The sequence below is a fragment of the Gallinula chloropus genome (genome assembly GCF_964237585.1).
Source record: "Gallinula chloropus genome assembly, chromosome: Z".
Taxonomy (NCBI): domain Eukaryota; kingdom Metazoa; phylum Chordata; class Aves; order Gruiformes; family Rallidae; genus Gallinula; species Gallinula chloropus.
Genome location: NC_140089.1, coordinates 4664010 through 4684477, shown reverse-complemented (window position 1 = coordinate 4684477; position 20468 = coordinate 4664010). Strand labels below are relative to the sequence as shown.

The 20468-nt window shown below is 42.4% G+C and overlaps 1 protein-coding gene across 13 annotated transcripts in view; it reads right to left on the bottom strand.

Annotated features, from left to right (window-relative positions):
• Window positions 1-12933: 12933 nt before the first annotated feature.
• Window positions 12934-20468, bottom strand: part of MEF2C (myocyte enhancer factor 2C) — a 139721-nt gene continuing 132186 nt past the window's right edge. For 10 of the 13 annotated variants that reach the window (XM_084278344.1, XM_084278347.1, XM_084278351.1 and 7 more), the window contains one exon: window positions 12934-13406. In XM_084278344.1, coding sequence (XP_084134470.1) covers window positions 13085-13406 — 322 coding nt within the window. In that variant the 3' untranslated portion in view covers window positions 12934-13084. The remainder of the gene's footprint in view (window positions 13407-20468) is intronic. The other 3 variants (XM_084278342.1, XM_084278341.1, XM_084278343.1) reach the window with 1 other exon arrangement.

Sequence of the window (20468 nt, the reverse complement as noted above, 5' to 3'; positions counted from 1 at the left end):
GACAAAAAAAGATCTTTCCATGCTTGGCGAACAGGCCAAACAATTACGAGGCAAACTGGCTCTCCAAAAGGATAAATACATTATTGAGTATTTTCTTCCAGCTTCTGTCTGGGGAAAAGAAACTTCACAGTTAGTTAGGAACCAGAGGGGGATTTGACGACTTAACACAGAGCAAACCTTTTTGTGCAGCCTAATTGATGCTTGTTTGTGCAGCCGCAGCGGCCGAGAAGCTGAGTCCTGATATCCTCAAATCAGCATGTGATGAGAGCTTTGGCTGAGCCGAGCCTTGGGGTGATGCTCTCTGACTGCTTCGTACTGTGAGCATCCTCACTAGTGTTCTCTCTCAGGCGAGGTTTTCTTAGAATGGCAAATTGCTAAACAGGAGAAAGTGTAAAATGTCAGGTCTGCAGGAAGGGATACCAAGCAAAGAGTAAGGAAATTAATTCTCTTCTCTCCCTGTTCCTTGCCATGGTCTTCATTACTGGTCTGGCGCTCCACTCCAGCAGCCTCCGATGGCCCCTTGCACTGTACAATCTTCAGACGATTTCCCGCAGTGCTGGGGAAATGTTCCTTCCCTCTCGTTAGTCTTTTCTAGGGGAGGAGATGTCTTGCCATGATCTGTACCCCACTCCTGCTGGCAGGCTCAGCCTGTGATTATATGTTATTCCAGAAACTCCCTGCTCACTTTCTCCCAGGGAAGGGACACTCTGGCTTTTATTTTTCCTTTTTTTTTTTTTCCCCACACAGTAAACTGCAAACAGATAAAACACCTCCTTCACAAGGTGTTTCAGATATGATAGTGCAGCACTGGAAGCGAGACCCCAGCCAAATAAATCATATCATGCAAGTAAATTACTTCATTATCAAAAAACCCCCAACTTGCAAAGTCTCAGAATTATAAGCAGTAGATCACAGTCTCTATGTTTCTTCCTTCGAGACCCTCATTCAGCTGTCACTGAGTGTTGTGGTTCTGTGTGGTGGGGCTCTGGCAGAGGAGGGGGCTGCAGGGGCCACAGAGCAAATATCAGCTGGCTCAAGGCTGGACCTGCCGCCGACTAAGGCTGAACCTATCAGTGACGGTCACAGAGCCTCTGGGAATCACAGTGAGGAGGGAAAATGCCAGTGGCTGCTTTTTGCCCCCAAAGAAGGGAGTGGGAAGGTGGGAGAGACTGTGCAGGCACCAAGGCCATGGATGAAGACACAGAGCAGAGATCCCATCTACAGTCCATGGAGGACCCCATGCTGGAGCAGGTGGAGACACCTGAAGGATGCTGTGACCTCATGGGAAGCCCTTATTGGAGCAAGCTCCTGGAGCGAAACCTGCAGCCAGTGGAGAGTGAGACCCATGCCAGAGCAGGTTTGCTGGGTGGCTTGTGACTCCGTGGGGGACCAGCCTGGAGCAGTCTGGGCCTGAGAGACCGAGAGACATTCTGTGATTGATGACTGCACCCAGAGCAGTGACCCACGCTGGGGCAGCTGGGGAAGAGCAGAAGCCCCATGGGAAAGGACTCACATTGGAGAAGTTCATGGAGGATCCTCTGCTGTGGGTGGGACCCGAGGGTGCAGCAGGGGAAGGGGGTGAGGAATGCACCACCACCACCCTCCCCGCCCGCCCCCGGCTAAGAAGGAAAACAACTCCTTAGGAACTGACTGAACCCCCCATTCCCTGCCCCTCCCTGTGCCACAATGGGGGGAAGAAGGGAGCGAAATCCTGACTCATGTGAAGTCTGCTAAGAAGGGAGAGGTGGGGGGAGGTGCCACCCCTGCAGCCCCCGTTCTCCACCAGAACCCTGCCACGCAAAACTACACTACTTCATGTGCATCCACCTTTCACCCTGTAGAAACAGAGTGAACCAGCCACACACACTGGTTAGGAACCTCTCCCCCTGCCCCCCTGCTGTGTTTTCAGGAGGCAGAGTGTGCACTTCCTCTGCTAAATTAAAAAAAAAACTACCTGATGCCCCAGAAATTCCTGCCTATATCACACTCGTGTGCTGATCAGCCACCTCTGTTCTTCTGAAAACATGGGCTAGAGCCATGCTGTTCTGACTCTTCTCAAGGTCCTTTATCTTTAAAATAACAGCACTGGTGACTGCAGGTTGATCCAGGTTCTGCAAGCTCCCCAACGACTGCTCTTTACACTTGTGAGCCACACTGACATAGCTGCATGAAAAGCTAGGTCGGGATTAGCTTTACAAACGCTTAAATGTAACTTCTATTTTTTAACTGTTCAAATTTAGAACAGCTGAGATTTCAAAAAGATGGCACTGATGTGTTGTTTGCAGACTGTTTACTTCTACTTTTCTTTCATTTGTCCAACTGTCTTCTTCTATCCATCTTCATTCTATCTTGGGAAAGAGCTTGCTTTTCTGCAAGAATCAAATCGCTCAGCTAACATTCATAGGGTATATATAGAGAAGAAGTCACTGCAGGAGGCTGTGTTTGGCTGGGGCTCAGCCTCTGTCTCTACATGTTAAGGTAATACAAGATAGACCTTTAAAAATGATTGTTATATTTGTGCTGCATCTGTCACGAACATCTCTCATGAGTTGCTAAATTGCTCTCACTAAATGGATTCATGGTTAGACTATTAATAAACTTGACTAGTTCACAGTCTCACAGATATAAAAACGTTTTTGGAAACTCCTAAAATATCTCAGTCTACACTCAAAGTTATGAGAGGCAGTAGAAACTGTAATCTGCAATCCCTTGATTTTGAGCTGTGTGACATATCTGTGGAATTCTTCTCAGGACCTTCTGCACTTAGCATTGTAATTTTGATTAAACTCTAGCATATCCTGTGACAAAGTCACTCAGGGTAACCTGTGTGCTATCCTCCTCCTCTGCTCTGCCTTGGTCAGGCCCCACGTAGAGTATTGTATCCAGTTCTGGGCTCCCTGGTATAAAAGAGACAGGGATCTCCTGGAGAGAGTCCAGTGGAGGCTATGGAGATGATTAAAGACCTGGAGCATCTGTTGGTTTCTTTGAACATCCCTTGCTTCCACTATTTTTGAGAGACATAACGTAGTTGTTTCCTGCAGATCTGCTGTCTCCATACCATTCATGCAAGCATATGGTGTCTCATTCATATATTTTCCAAGCTGGAGACTCGTGTTTTATTTGATACCTCTTTTCAAGCAGATTTGTCCCCAGCTCATCTCATTCTATGTTCTTTTTGAGGTCATAATGATGTCCAATCAATAGTCAAGCACCACTTCCTCCGCTCCCATGATTGGTGCATCCGGAAGAGTAGGAAATCAAGCAAAGAAGGAAGGAGACCTGCATGGATGAGCATGGAGATCCTGGAAAATCTCCAAGAGAAGAAGAATTTTACAGACTGGAGGGAAAAAGGGAGTTGGACAAATACATGGATGTAGTCAGAGAAGGCAGGGATGCAACAAGAAAGGCTACTTGGAAGTGAGCCTGGCAAGGGATGTCAAGGACAAGAAGAAGGGTTTTTTCAAACACAGAAGCAGCAAAAGGAAGACAAGGAAGAATGTGGGCCCCCTGCTGAATGAGGTGTGGAGCATATGGAGAAGGAAGGTTTACTGAATGCCTTTTTTGCTTTGGCCTTTGCAGCTAAGCCTGGCCATCAGGAATCCCAGACCCCCAAGGTAGGAGAGAAAGGCTGAAGAAAAGAGGACCTCACCTTGGTTGAGGAGGATTGGGTTAGAGAACATCTAGGAAAACTCAACATCCATGGGCCCTGATGGGATATACTCATGAGTGCTCAGGGAGCTGGCAGATGTCATTGTTAAGCTGCTCTGAATCATCTTTGAAAGGTCATGGAGAACAGGAGAGGTGCCTGAGGACTGAAGGCAAATCAATGTCACTCTGGTCTTCAAAAAGATCAAGAAGGAGGACCCAGGAAACAATAGGCCAGTCAGTCTCACCTCCATCCCTGGAAAGGGTATGGAAGATCTCATTCTGGGGGCCATCAATAAGCATGTGGAGAAAGGAAGAAGGTTTTGAGGAGTTGTCTACATGGATTGACCAAAGGGAAATCATGCCTGGTCCATCTGATAGTCTTCTGTGATGACATGACTCTCTGGGTGGATGAAAAGAGAGTCATGGGTGTTGTCTACCTTGACTTCAGCAAGGCTTTTGAAACCTTCTCCCATAACATCCTCATAAGCAAGCTCAGGAGGTGTGGGTTGTATGAGTGGGTAGTGAGGTGGGTTGGGAACTGGCTGAATGGTAGAGCCCAGTGGTGTTTGCCTGGGATCAGTGCTTGGTCTGGTCTTATTCAACATATTCATTAGTGACCTGGATGAGGGGACAGGGTGTATCCTCAGCACATTTGCTGATGATACCAAACAGGGAGGAGGGGCTGACACACCAGAAGACTGTGCTGCAATCCAGCAAGACCTGGACAGGATGGAGCATCGGGCAGAGAGGAACCAAATGAAATTCAACAGGGGCAAGTGCAGGGTCCTGCACCTGGGGACGAATAACCCCTGGCACCAGGGCAGGTTAGGGGCTGACCTTATGGGAAGCAGAGAAGGACCTGGGAGTCCTGGACAACAAGCTCTCCATGACTAGCAGTGTGCCCACATGGCCAAGAAGGCCAGTGGTACCAGGGGTGCGTTAAGGAGAGTGTGGCCAGCAGGTTGAGGGAGGTTCTCCTCACCCTCTGCCCTGGTGAGGCCACATCTGGAGTTGTGTGTGTAGTGCTGGGCTCCCTGGTTCAAGACAGGGAACTACTAGAGTGACTCCAGCCAACAGCTATGAGGATGATGAGGGGATCTCTCCTGTGGGGAAAGGCTGAGAAACCTGGTGCTGCTAGCCAGGAGAAGACTATGAGGAGGTCTAATCAGTGCTTATCAGTATCTAGAGGAAGGGGTCAGACTTTTCTCAGTGGTGCCCAGTGACAGGACAACAGGCAGAGGGCACAAAGTTGACAATAGGAAGTTCCACCTGAGCATGAGGAACAACTTCTTTGTTGGGAGGGTGGCAGAGCCCTGGGCCAGGCTGCCTATAGATGTTGTGGAGTCTCCATCTCTGGAGACCCCGTGATCCTGGACACTGTTCTGTGCAGCCTGCTCAAGGGGATCCTGCTCTGGCGGGGTGGGACTGGGTGATCTCCAGAGGTCCCTTCCAACCCCAGCCAGTCTGTGAATCTGTGATATTTTCTAGTGGAGACCTCAGTTCCTTTCAAAAAATTTCCTAACATAGTCTAAAATGTTGCAAAAAAGTGACTTGGGTCTCTGCCAAGGGGGGATAAATTTACTTCTGATGATTAAGTGCCACATGTATTGTACTTTCACAAGCTTGTCTTTGAAGGTGTAGAGTGTTACTGTAAGGCAACAACCACAGTGCAGTCTCCTCCAAGTTTATGTCTTAAACTCTGCTGAGTGAAAGTTCGGTATCTGTAGCTGCTGTAAACCAGGGTATTTTTCATTGGCTACTGTGAACAAATAAATAGATAGTGCTTAGGTCAGGAACCTCTTTTCAGCTTTTTCAAGTTAACTAATATGTAATACGGTAAATTATAATTAGAGAAAGTGATGCTTTTCCTGATAAATGAGTGTCAGAGGGGAACAAAAGGGAGATATAACTCTTAAGAGATGTATTAGATAGGTAGGTGCAGAAAGGCAGAAATGTATGTGCTTTATTTAATTGTTATAAATATGAATTTCCTTCCTCTGTGACGATTCTCTCAGCGGTTCAAAGTGCGACCCAGTAGAAGCAACTGGTTGCATTTCTACTGGCCGTTTTGATGGTCTGCACCTTGGCTTATCAACTCTTTGCTGCCAGACTCCTGACGATGCGTTTTTCCTTGTTTCCTCCTGCTGAGTTTTGGTGGCACAACGCACCTTTTGCACACCCTTGTCACAGGACGCTGTGTTTTCAAGGTGAAGCTGCACCACCTGTCCTGAGCAACTCTCCTAAACACAGAAAATAACCGTGTAATGTGCTGTCATTGACAGAACTGTGGCTTACACCAGTTATGCACACCATGCAAATATGCTACCTTTAGGTTTCTCCCACACAGTGAAAGGTTCTATTACATCACTTGTCTTCAGTCAAAGGTGTGAAACCTTCATAGGCAACAGTCATCAACCATCGGCACCACAGAATGAGGCAATATGTTTTCTAGCCTAAAATAACTTATGGGTCATTGTCCAGACACGTACGAACAGATAACTTGAAGCTGAAAACTCTGGTCAGGCTACAAAGGAATCACAAACGGAGACAGAACAGGGTAGCAAGGATGTCTGGAACAGCACATCTAGCAGCTTTCAGAAGCAAAACACTCATCATTTGCACAAAGCATCCTCATGTTAGCCTTCAACTATTTCTAGCAGCTCGGATGACGCAGAAGGGGATCAAGGCATGCTCCAAACTCTTCTGGAAGAGGAGGAAGAAACATCTTCATCAGTAGAAATACCTTTAGCTGTAATGCCTGCTAATGACAGGTAAAGTTATCTTGGATGTGTTGACTTGGACTGCAGAGGGTGCAGTGAAGTTTTACCCAGTGCGGGCGCGCTGAAGATGCCAAGTAGAGCATCAAGTGCAGTACATGAATGCAAAATAAATGCAGTGTGACTTTGCCATGAGTAAGCAGCCCAAGCTGCCCAACATCAGGGACTACAGAGAACTGGAGTTCCACTTATCCACAGGTGGGAACATCCGTGGAGCAGGTAAAGCCTTGCTGGTCTGCATCAGTAGATTTATCGAGGCGTGAACAGTGATGCATTCCCAGTGTTTACAGACCAAATAGTATGATTGTTTCAAAATCATTCCCCTTTGCTGAACACCCTCCTCTCCCCCCTCCCAGTGTTTTACCTGTGGAAATGTAGACGTTACATTTGAGGAAGGATTAGGTATAAGTGGTCACACTGACAGTCAGCAAAGGTATAAACAGAACTGACAGTCTGAGCTCCCCAACATCTGCCTCAGCATAGCTTTCCTGTTCTGAAAAGATGCTGTGCTGATGTTTTTGCTGAAGGGGAAAAAAAACAAAAAAGAAAACCTTTGGAGGGAAAGCAAACATTCTTTGGATGGAGAAGGTATGTATAACTCATGTATCTCAGCACACGCTTTACAATCCCTCTTCAGAATGACACAGATGAGCCCAATGTGAGGGTGCTTATTTAAAGGGCTGGTGACCTCCCCACTTATACAGCAACACACAGTTCTAAAGATTGCTTAAAAATACAGTTCACAGAAGCTAAAGCAAAGTAAGCAATATGTGTACAGTTATTTTTCTGGAGTAGTAAATACGAAGACAAAGTTTTTAGCAGACTCTATTTGCTAAAGGAATTCCTCTTCCAGTGCAGGTATTACCAGTGTTAATCACACAGATGACTGATTGCAGGACCAAGTACTTCCAGATATGAACTCAATTCTCTAAGATGTCAGAGAGTATTAGCCTTCAGCTGCTTCTCCAGAAATATTTTGCTTATCCCTGCAAAAAGTGATTTACTTGAGAAAAATGCATTACATAACAAACCAAATCACATTTACTCTCAGTTTTAGCACCTAATTATTATGTTGTGTCCAACACTACAATACCAGAAAGGCTTCTCTTAAAAAAAAAAAAAAGTCATTAAAAGCAACAGGCAAACAGCAGCACAGCTGTTTTCTTTCATAAACATATTTAGCAACTGAGACCTTGTAGTGTTATTTATGAGACTGCCACGTTCACCCAGCACCTTAAGTTATTAATAGCTTGTCTGCCTCTGGCATGAAAAAAACATCTTGTTGAATTTAAGCGATCCTTGCATTCTTAGCCTTCAAAACTATCAATGTTAGCAGGGGGAAATATATATATATACATATATATATATATAAAATTAAACAACAAAGTACAGAAAAGGGAATAGATTAATTCCAACGCAGTTCCTGTGAAGGTGTCATGCCAAAGAAGATCTACAAAGCATGGAGCCAGCAAAATATGATGCTTTTTTGGGTGGTTTTTTTGCATGGTTCTCTGCCTGGGGAGAAACTGCAGGATGTATATACAGAGGAATCTGGATTCCTTGTCAGGGACTAAGTGCCTAAAAGCCAGGCATCACCTCAACCTAGCTGATCTCATGAGGGGGTGCCAGGTTAGCACGGCCACATGCAAAATGACACTAAGTCCCAGAGCAGCCCCAGGGTTTCTCCAGCTTGGTGGGATGATGTGTGGTGGGGCACTGGTAATGCTCAGGGCAACGCACCAAGGTGCTAAACTTTCTAAGCAAGCACAGGCAACAGGCAGAGAAGGACATGGAGGCAGCTGCCGGTTGTCACAGTGCTGATCCTTTCACGTGTTACAGTGCACAACAGTGAAAACGGGACGTGGATTAAATTCATAAAAAAAAATGCACCACAGACACCATGTCACTAAGAAAGCCAGTAACTTTACTGATTTGTCTGCAAAATACAAATTATACCTTATTTCCAGCAGGAGAATCTTTTGAAATTTTCCCATTTTTGTTCACTACAGACAGCTGAATTAAGTCCCTTGAGATACACAGATGTGGTTTAACTTAGTTATAACATCTTGTCATCTAGTGGCGACAAAGTCCAGCTTATGCCGCTGTGAGCCTCTACTTTAATATTTGTTGCAAATGCTTGTATGCTCCCATTTACAAGCTATTTTGTTATCACCATTGTTTTATGGAAGCAAATCCCCATGAAAGAGAAGAAAAAAAGAAAAAAAAAAAAAAAGGAAAAGGATACAACAAACCATCTGAAGCAATCCAAGTGTAATGCCTGTGGTAACCCAGGTCTGGCATCAGTTACTCCACAAAAGACTCTGGTACTGCTTTTATTAATTTCTTTTTGATATATATATTTTTTAAGGTTTTTTTTTTTTTTTAGATGAGTTACTTAACTGACCTTTTTTGAATCAAACTGAGGTACGGATCAGTCTGAGGTATGAGCAGGGAAGGTAGAAACGCAACATCTGATTATGAAAATAATCAAACGGATACTTTTGATGCAGAAGGTCTGTGGCTCAAAGCTTGGATTGCTCCACATCTTTGGTTAAAATATATTAACAAAAGCCTTTTATTACATCTACAGTCTGAAGCATTCTAACAGACACCAATGTTCCATCAGTCCTTCAAGAGACCTGTAGTGGCAGGAAATTAATGCCATATAACTGACGACATCACAGCAGATGGCACAAACAGGAACAGATGAAGTATGCCATGTTTAGGCAACAGCCTTTATTGAGGTTTCAAGTGGCTTTTAAAAAATTACAAAGCATTTACCTTCAAGGCGAAGGGAAGAAGGAAAAACACAACAGCTCTGTTAGGACTATAGATAAAAGAGGGTATATAGGATAACACGTACAATACAAAAGGGTTGACATCCTTGAAAACAGTCTAAGAGTTCTTTTATTCTTACGCTAGCTTTACCTGAAAAAGATCTGAGGACAACAGATATTTTTATATTATTCATTAAAAACTGCTAAATTCCTCTTCTGGGAAAAATATAAGCCATTTTGTTATAAAACACAACTTTTGAAAAACACTGAAATGACAAAAGCTTTACTGCGAATGGCTCAATGCATACAATATACAGGTTGTGCAGATAGGGTATATCATATAATTGTCACCAGCAATTAAACACTAACTGACAACACCTTTTAATAGAGGTTAGCTTAGCTATAACAATACTTGCAGATGTCTAGAATGCCACTTCAGGTGTTTGAACTTACAATTAAGAATGTTGCCTAAAACATTATATAGCATGGGTTAAGGTAAAGTAAATGTTAATACTCTTTCAGGGCTCTGCCCCAAACTCCTTAAATACAAAGGAATCACACAATAAACCCAAATTAGCTTTGCAAATACAATAAATGGTAAGGTACAGATAAAGGAACAAGAAAGGTAGACAGTTAGTTTACAGAAAGTGACTTCACAATCAAAGTTGTGCTTCTTATCATTAGATCAGTTTGCAAATATGCATTATCCCCCACAATTTTGCCAGTATGAGTTAGCTGCCCTCTGCAGCAGGAACAAGAGGGACGACTGGCATTTATTTTCACTTGATTTTTGTTCTAGTCATGTTTATACAAAAAAAAAAAAAAAAAAAAAAATCACTGTCAGAGTTAATATAAATTGCCCAGGCAATACTTTTTTCACGCTACTTTCTGCTTAGTTACTTGCAGTAATATATTACACTGCATCTTCATTAAATATGGTATCTTTCCATTTCTCATGCGTTGCTGAGGCAAATCGCAAGGTAAACTATTAATATGGCTATTTGTCATATATCAATAGACCAAATCCCCTTCCCCACTGACAAGTTTCTACTACAATACTGATAAAGTTGTATTTTTTTTTTTTTCTTGAAATTACAAGGTACATTTGTGATATATTTGCATATTTTTGACACACCAAAGTTTAAAATTCTCTGAAGAGATTTATGAGTATAGGTTCATCTGAAAGTGAAGAAAGTGGTTTCAAAAACAGGGTTTTTTTTGTGTTTTAAAATTAATTATGGGCCCCATTTTACCTTTTTTTAATTTTTTTGGTGTTTTTGTAATTTTTTAGGGTTTTTTTGGTTTTTTTTTTGGGTTTTTTGTTTTTTTTTTCTTTTTTTTGTGTTTTAAAACATGCGTATCGTTTCCTTTACCCTGCAGATTGCTACACAAGATAAGATGGATGCATTAGTAGCACAGTATTCCGCTTAAAGAAGTTTCCAGATTATGCACTAGTCCCTGCACGGCTGAGAGTGCCTGTAAGGCAGGCTTCTATAAAGTCATGATAAGTGAAAAGCGTTATGTTGTAATGCACGCCGTAGTCTGTTCATCACCCTCTACTACAGAGAGGTACACTCTACCACTGAGCAGTGCACAGCAACTGCACGTATAGGTGGGAAATAGAGCGTGGATTTCCCTTAACAAAATGTTCTGTGTCGATGTTTAGCTGTCGCAGCTATATTCTTCGTCATAGTGTCAACGTGTGTAGGTGAGAGTTGGAAGGAGTCTTGGAAAAAGGAGAAAAAATACAATTTTACTATGGCACTAACATTTTGCTTACACACTTTCCCCATTCAACAGAAAGGTTAAACTGAAACATTTGAACATACCATTTTATTCTAATAAACAGGAGGGACAACGAGGGACTTCAAAGAGATGATACATTCCCTCTGGTCAAGCTATTTTAAGTCAAAGGAACAATATGAGGCAGGAGAAAAAGCGGGTGCCCTGTGCTGAAGCGAGTCTGGCTAGGCTGCGAACACGCAGGGAGCATCGTTCAACAACGCGCCCGCTGCGGGGTTGACATCACCGCGGAGGCCCGTGACAGCCGGGGACCTGACGGCCAATACTGGCTGCGTGGACATGAACCAGCTTTTAAGCGGCCCTTTTTAATTGCTGATCTCTCCAGAAGGTTTAGATCCGTTTAGGGAGAGAGAGAGAGAGAGAGAAAAAGAGAGGGGAGCGATCTTTGCAGCACGCGCGCGCTCGCGTCCGATCCCTCCCTTTAAACCCCTCCTTGCCGCTTCTGCAAATAGTCACCTGCACTCACGTAACCGACAGCCGTGAGAGCTGTACATCCAATTCTGACAGGCAGAATACCAGCTTCACGAATGAGAAAGGGCCACGTTATGCCGCTTTGTCATTTAACCCATGGAAAACTACGAGATACGCAGGACAATAAGTAATAGAAGGGCCCTTAACTTGTTACAATGCACAAAACAGCATGAAAGAACTAATCAGTATATACAACAGATCGCAGTTCACCCAACTGATTGTAAAATGCTGTATTAAAATGACTTAAAGTTGTTACACCATGGGTAAATTCTTACTCTTTACAGATCGGTCTTTCAACAGCCGACTTCGATCTGCAAAATGTATACCCAGTAAAAGAAAAAACTGAAAGAAAATAGTTAAATGTGCAACTGCACAAATATAATTCCCCACTATTAAGATAACAAAAACTTTTGCTATTACCATAATTATTATATATATTAGAAAGCTATACACAAGCATGTTAATTTCACAGATTTTTTTTAAAAGATTCTTAATATTTTATATAATTAGAAATACACATTTCAAAAACAAAACTTCTGCAAAGAGAAAACAGTTATCTTGGTTAGCAAAGCATGGAGTTCTTCATGGCTTAGGGTAGTGCTTTCTATACAAAAAGTCCTTTTTGTTTGTTTCTTCAGGACTGTTTAAAAGATTAGCGAAGCTATCAAGGAAAAAAAAGAACACATTTTGGCTTAAGGAAACTACAAAAGCCACAAATGCTTTGCAAACTCTGTCTTACTTTTTAATATGAAAATAAGCAAAATGTAATGTACATATTTTTATTTTTTTTATTTTTTATTTTCTAATAAGTGATGCAGACCCAGAATTTTTTGAAATTAAATACGTTAGCCCTCGAACTCAACATCTTTACAAGTATGGTCCTCTTCAAATGTTTTGATCCTTTTTTAGCTGGGCGCCATACTCTATAATGATACTGCCTGCACGTTTGTGAGCACTTTTCAGTTACGTTAGGTGACCCGGTCTCTTTCTAGCATCAATTCATGGCCACCCAACTGCTGGGTCTGTCAAAACATCTGTACATTTTTTTTATATGTTGCATAACAGCTGCTTTCTCTCTCAGTAAAGATCTGCCAGTTTTCCGGCAAATGTGTTTTTTTTTTTTTTTCCTTTTGTCTATTTACATGTAAATAACGTTGAACCTGCAACATGACACTATCTATTGTAACATACATTTTGCAAGGGAGCACAACAGTGAAAAGAAGTTAGCCTTAAAGTCTATTTTGTACAAGTGTTCCGTTGTACAACTCAAGTGCTAAGCTTATCTCAGCATTTCCGTTTATCCTTACACTGTATCATCACTGAGGCAATTTAAAAGTACTTTTACAAAACAAGAGTACCTGACTTTTTTTTTTTTTCTTTTTTTTTCTCCACACACGGCACATATAATGCATATCGACCCCCCCCTCCCCCTCCCTCCCCTCCCCCATTAAGGTATAGCACACACACACACTGCAAGAAGGAAAAAAAAATAACCCAACAAACCCCAAAACCAAAAAAAAAAAAAAAACCCAACCAAAAAAAAAAAAAATTAAAAGAACCAAATAAAACCAACCCCCCAACTAATAGGTAATAATAATAATAATGTTATCATGTCGCCCATCCTTCAGACAGCCGCATGCGCTTGACAGAGGGGCTTTCCCTTTCGTCCGGCGAAGGTCTGGTGAGTCCAATGGGGGAGTGGAATTCGTTCCGGTGATCTTCCCGGTCACTTCCATCGTAGGAACTGCTACAGCTGCTCAAACTGTCAACTGGAGATCTCCCCGCCTCATGGCGCGTGTGCTGTGGGTATCTCGAGGGTGTGGTGGTACGATCTCTAGGAGGAGAAACAGGTTCTGACTTGATGTTGAGGCTTTGAGTAGAAGGCAGGGAGAGATTTGTACTCTGAGATAAATGAGTGCTAGTGCAAGCTCTGTAGGAGGAAAGGAAACCCAGTTACAGACGGAGGAGGCTTGGAGCCCCCAGATATGCACAAACACTCACACGAAACACCAGTGTAAAGGCTCGCGCAGGGCCAGCGCGTGCGGGCCGTGTTCTGGGTGGAATTCCCAAATTCAGGAGATGAAAGCATCGCCACGAACGTGGTTGCCTGGAGCGGGACGTGCCCTCAGTTTAGAAAGGGGAGGGTCTCGCTTTTTATCTTTTTTTTTTTTAATTCTTTTTAAAATTGTCTTTTGACTCAAGAATCACACCAAATTTTGGAAGGCGAGCCTTTGCACTGTTGGTACCACCTGCAGGTTTCTTTATGACTACTCTTGTGTGTGTGTGTGTGTGTGTGTGTATGCACTAGCTGAGACAGGGGAAGCAGGGACTTTCTGCTGGGATCAACCCAATTGATTTGAACGCACCCAAGCACTTTTACTCTGACAAGCCACTTCAGATGCAAAGCAGAAACAAAGATTTGGGCCAGGTACATTTTATGCCTTTCAGATGTGAGTTGAAATTACCAGTCCTAGGATTGACACCAGTGAAATACCACAGGTAAGCAAGGTTTAGATACGATTTCGCGATTTAAATCTATGAATTCCTAACTCCTCACAGAATGCTTTTGAATAAACTACCAAAGAGAAGCTGAAGAGCAGTGGAAGATGTCAGAGGACTGTGCTGTTTGTCTCTGGGAGAGCCCGGCTTAGCGGATGCCCCAAGCACTGCGAGAAAAACCTTCGCTAAGAACTTTTTCAGAGGCAAGACATGTAGCTATTCTAAGTGCGTTTCTGTGGGCAGGCCGTGGCAGAGGAAAGCTGAAACATGCAGGGAGGAGAGCAAAGGCTTCATGGGAGCAATGAGATCACTTGCATCTGCGGGATGATTTGTACAAAAGCACCACCTCCTGGTAAAACCTGACTTTTCCTTATTAAAACTGACTTTCTCAGCGCGCACACTCCCACGTTACGTTCCACTTGGGGATGGTTCGCCAGGCTGAAGTCGGTGTCTAACCCCAAAGACACAGTCTGAAGGCCTCTAGCAGTCAGTATTCATATAGGGGTGGGTGGGAGCGGGGGGGGACACTGAGAGCAGTTGGGGTAACAGGCCGCTTGCCCTCAGAAAACTTTAAACCCGAAGGGATGTGCACGCGTTTTTATGGCAAGCAGAAGAAATATTGGGATTTGGAAGTAATTTTTTAAGCACGTTAGAAGAAACAATTGGGTTTAGATGTGGTCTTTTCATTTATTTAAATATTTGACTTTGCCTGGTATCTCATTAACTGGGAGTTGAGCTTTACTTAAGCAATGCTTACTACAGCCTTGCTGAGAGGCCAAAGGTTGTTTCCTTTTCTTCCGACAGATTTAAAATGGAACTATGTGGTTTCATTATTTGAATGGTATCAGCTGCTTTTATCAGGAATTACTGCAGTCTTTAGGAACGGATGGATCTCGTTAGGAAACAGAGAAAACAGGATGTTTACCTCCAACTGCATTTATCTACCCTTCATTCCTGTACAGATGAATGTGCCAGATTTGCAGCAATCCCCTTCACAAGCCACAGAGTTAGTAATAGCCCTCGCTGTAGCAAATGTAGACTTTTTTTTTTTCTTTTTTTTTTTGGCAAAGAGGACGTTTTCTATGCTTTTGTAACTATTAAATTAACACATATAAGAAACTATAAATATGTCATTCCAGTCTAGTGAAATATTCCACTCTGTCCCTGGAAACTACTTGAAAAGAATCCAAGAAAAATTATAAAAAACCCCAACATTCTTAAGGGTTTAGGGTTTTTTTTATTTTATTTTATTTTGTTTGATTTCTTTCGCTTTTCATTTCCAGTGACTTTATTTTTCAGTTGCTTAGGAGATGCTGGGACTTCACCTGGGAAAGCAGGCTGCCAGTTTAGCATGCATGACAAGATTACATCCGATTTCCGATGCCAAGCTTATAGCTAAACCCGAAAGACCTATAATGCAGGATGGTGAAGCCTGGGGATTTGATTTAGAGATGTTTGATATGAGCAGATGACATGTCACTTTGCAAAGCTGGGGACAGCTAAAAACCCCTGCTAGTTAAAACCAACCATATTCATTCAAATTTGTTCACACGGACCATACTTGCTGTGTGACAGCCCCCAAAGGAACAAATCTAGAGGGATAAGCTGCATTTTCTATGAAGCAGAGCTAGTAATGCCACACTGTAGTGTTCCTTTTTAAATAGTACTGCAGTGCTGAGTGTAAGAATGCATCTCTGCAGACTCTTCTTTAGGTTCCTTGTGATTCATCAGCAGGGTTATGTAAATAACTGGCACACTAATTTTACAAATGCTACAGGTTGGTCTGCATTTTGAGCACTTTTTGGTAAATGGAAAAAAGATTAAGTTGTCGTTTTGGTAGGTCAGGACTAAATTTTTGAGATTTGGAACAACATAAATAAAGCAATTAATTTGTGTCACAATTCAGGTGTTCTTTTCTTCTTAAGCATGGCCTTTTTCTGCTGAATATGTTTCTGAATGGTAATGTCTGTTTTGTTGGTGACTATAATTGACATTATTTCATTAACGTTTTCAGAAACATTTTAATGAGACTCTCCAGTAAGCTAATGTGGTCAGTTACAAAGGAGATCTACTGCTACACATAGATGTGAGCGGTGAATCACAGAATCACTAGGTTGGAAAAGACCTTTAGATCTTCCAGTCCAACTGTACCTGTCTTATGCTAAACCATATCCCTGGATACCTCCTCTACCTGTCTTTTAAACACATCCAGGGTTGGTCACTCAACCCCCTCCCTGGGCAGCCTGTTCCAGCACCCAATAACCCTTTCAGGGAAGAACTTTTCCCTAACATCTGATCTGACCCTGCCCTGGCACAGCATGAGGCCATTTCCCCATGTCCCATCTCCTGTCCCCTGGCTGAAGAGACTATCGCCCACCCCTTTACAACCTCCCTTCAGGTAGTTGTAGGTGGTGAGAAGGTCTCCCCTCAGCCTCCTCTCCTCCAGGCTAAACACCCCCAGCTCCCTCATCTGCTCCTCATAGGATTTTTCCTCCAGCCCTTTCCCCAGCCTGGTTACTCTTCTCTGGACATGCTCCAGGACCTTGATGTCCTTCTGGTACTAAGTGGCCTAGAACTGGACACAGCACTTGAGGTGCAGCCTCACCAATACTGAGTACAGGGGCACAATCCCTTCCTCTGGACCTGCTGGCCACACTGTGTCTGGCACAAAACAGGATGCTGTTGGCCTTCTTGGCCACCTGGGCACACTGCCGGCTCATATTCAGTTGGCAGTCACCCAACACCCTCAGGTCCTTCTCTTCCTGACAGCTCTCCAGCCAGTCTCCCCCAAGCCTGTATCGCTGCAGGGGGTTGTTATGTCCCAGGTGTGGGACTCTGCACTTGGCATTGTTGAACCTCATCCCATTGAGCCTCCCTACCCTCAGGCAGATTCCTCAGACACTTCTTCCCACCTTAGTGTCATCTGCAGACTTACTGAGGGTCCAAAAAATTACAACTCTGTTTGTTACTGGATGGTTTCTTGTGTGTAAGTGTAGAAACAACTGTCTGCATCCACATGTAACAATGCAGGCTTTAAACTGTTGCTTCAAGTATTTATGTAGTTTTGGTCCAGGCATGCCCTACGTTCATCACGTGAAACCTACACTAAGGTAACTGAAAAACAAACAGGTTTTGAACACGGAAAATGACTTTAAAGGACTGTGTATAATGATAAACACTCAGTCAGTGCCATGTAGTCCGCTCATGTCGATGCAGTCACTTTTTTTCCATACATTGTATGAAAACATTTCATATTATGGAGACAATGGAGAAAACTAAAATTATGATTTTAGACAGCAGTCCCTGTTAAGACCATTATAGTGAAAATGTTTATTTAGAACATAGCAGCCACGTGGGAGAAACACTGGTTCCTATCGGGGTCCTGTGTAAGAGGTGGGGAGCAAGTCGGGATGCAGCGAGCCTGCAAGCAGGTTTAGTTCTTGCTGATGCCAGTGAGATCAGTTCTACATCTGTCTCTACCTGTTCAAGTCTCTGACTGGTATGGGTGCTCAGCATGCACAGATTGAAGTGCAGGGCTGAGCAGGTGATGGCGGGAGGACATGGATACGCACCAGAGGCGTTTTTACACAGGGAGGAAGTGGTCTGTTCAAAGAAGAAACAGCCTCACATACCTCTTTTGTGCCCACACTTGCTTCTCTAAATTAGTTTGCTTCCTCAATTTACGCAGTTTCCCCCCCCCCCTAAATATATATAAGGAACAATTGAAAATTCACTGCAAAATTTAGTTATGTAACTTTAGTCAAGTGCTGGTCTATAACTAGGAGAATAGAGGATATTTTGGACTTGCTAGCAAAGCAATCTTCCTTCATCCCCTCTGTTTTTATTTCAGGTAAAAGCAAAGGTGTGGGGTTTTTTTTTTTTTTAATGTATTTTGATCAATGTAAAAGTAGAATAAGAATTTCTGTGTCAAGATATTTTGATTAGCTCTTACACACTAAGGTCTACATTTGAAAAAAGAAATTTCTAAACAAAGAATAATATGAAAATGAGTCATTGTAGTATCTTATTTACAATGGTGGCATGAGAAAAAAAGGCTCAATCTCAAATATAAAATGGAAGGAACAACATGGAAGGTGGCAGAACTGCTACAAATTCACAAAACATGATGCCACAGTATCTAAGTTTTTCAGTAAAAATGGTTTAATGGAGAATATTTGCCCCTATCTAGCTGTGGCCATCACCTAATCAAAATTAGTTGTTGCTAGGCAATAAGTTTGCTGTGTGCCACAGAAAAAGTCAACAATACGGATAGATTTGGGCAATTTTTTATGTTCAAGTGGGTAGAAGTTTGGAGAAACTTCTTTTACATAAACAATTATCTATATTGATGATTTTTCAGATGGAATACTGTGACCATGTGTCTATGTTTTATATGACTTATATTTTAGGAATGCCAAAATTTCACCTGTGGGTGATACTGAAGAAAGAGAAGATTCCCTCATAGACTGGGAAATATGGATGGAAGAGAACATGTCTAAAAAATGTAGATAATTTATTTCCAAGTTTGCTGTGGACTTCCCTTCCTGTTAGCAGCCTCTTTAGTCCATATTAAATAAGCAGTAACCCTCTATATAAGAGACACTGAAGCAATATTCAGACACAGTCATAGAATCATAGACTTTCCTGAGCTGGAAGGGACCCCTAAAGATCATGAAGTCCAACTCCTGGCTCCACACAGGGCCAGCCAAGTTAGAGCAATCCCAAACTTCTGGGAGGGACTGGGTTTCAGTGGGATTTGTGCATATTATTTCCAGACACAGACCTAGCTAAAAAGACCACAAAAGTAATATTCTGCTTTTTAACCTAAACAGTTGAAAAGTCTACCTTGTCTTAATGTTCCAATCATATCAAAACAGGCTCTACACTGCTATCCTATTCACCAGGCTCAGCAAAAGGCCAAAAGCTGTGCAGACATGAGAAGCGAACTGTTCCCATGTCTTCAAGTATTTGCCCTCAAGCCCACTGGCACTGATATGGTTGTGAAGTCATTGCAGAGTCAACATGTAGAGTTGAGAGTTAAGTTGTATAGAACTCCAATTATCTTAAAGATGGATCTGACACTGCTGCTGAGATCGTTTCGAACTTATCTGGAGCAAGCGAATGCATCTAACCATATCCTACTCTATTTCTTCTGCCAGACACTGAGGAAACAGAGCTGGTTTTCATCTTCAGGCTTTGGTACAAACACCAAAACTTGCTGGAGAACTAGGATGTCTCTTGCAGTAACTCTGTTTTCTCACAGGTCTTTACAGCCTACTGTTATCAACAAGCATCTCAGGACTGCCAAATCTTTCCAATACACAACCTGACTTTGTACAGGGATTTGGGTGCTCAAACCCTTTCTAGACATATTTTCTCAAATGTCAGGGGATAACTATAATTTTGTGCGATTCTTTTGATCTTCCTGCAAATTCTAGCTCAGGTTGACACGGACTGAATATGTTCTGTCTAATTTCAAGTTTTCAAAATAATCCAAAAGTTAGCACAGGTGCTTTTGCATGTAGGGCTCAGTGACTAAAATAAAATAAAGAAATGCTTTAGATTTTCTGCAGAGACAGAAGGCTTCTCCAGGACTGTCAATGAAGCTGAATTCATTTACAAATCACTGAAAGAATAATAATAAAAGTAGCAACTCAGAACGTATTCCACCAGCAGCGGCCAATACACTTTGACATTCTGTGATATGAATTAACAAACAGATGACGATGTGTGACATATCTGAAAAGGCATGTAGTTAGCTCAGGATTTAATTTATTCCTGGGGTTTTTTTTTTTTGGTTGACCAAATAGCCTTATTATTTTATTTGGTACACCACTGAAAACAATCAGTTTATGGTAAGGTTATGTATACATTGATATCTCCTGTGAGTTTTCAGTTTATTTGAGGCTTCGTGTCTTTGGTTGTACAGTTAGCCTGAGTGTTGCCCCAGAAACAGTGCAAACTCAAACAGAAAATAGAAGCAGCATAAAAGAAAGGTTGTCAGACTATTTTTTCTAGCACAGCAACTATTTCATTTGTATGTTTTTATGGAGTTAGCATCTAGATATGCTTATTTATATAGAAATGAGGTTTAGTTTTTTTGTTTGTTTCCTCTGAAATGCTTGTACAGCTGTCCTTCAGAAACCCAAGCTGCACATCAAGTTACAAGAAGTGGTCTGATAAATTAGAAGGAGAATTTTGAAGCTTAAGCCACATTTGTAGAATTAAATAGTTTCACATTATGGCAACCACCTTGCAAAAATATAGTGCATACATGAAAGACTTTCTGAAAAAAATTTTAAAAAGGGTTTTACCTGTCAAATGCATGTGAATGAAATTTATCTTCATAAATAGAATCATGGCATGCATTAGTTTGGCAGGGATTTTTAAAGGCCATCTAGTCCAAACTCTCTGCAGTGGGGTGGGACCTGATCACTTGATCAGGTCGCTCAGAGCCCCAGCAAGCCTGACCTTCAATGTCTCCAGGGATGAG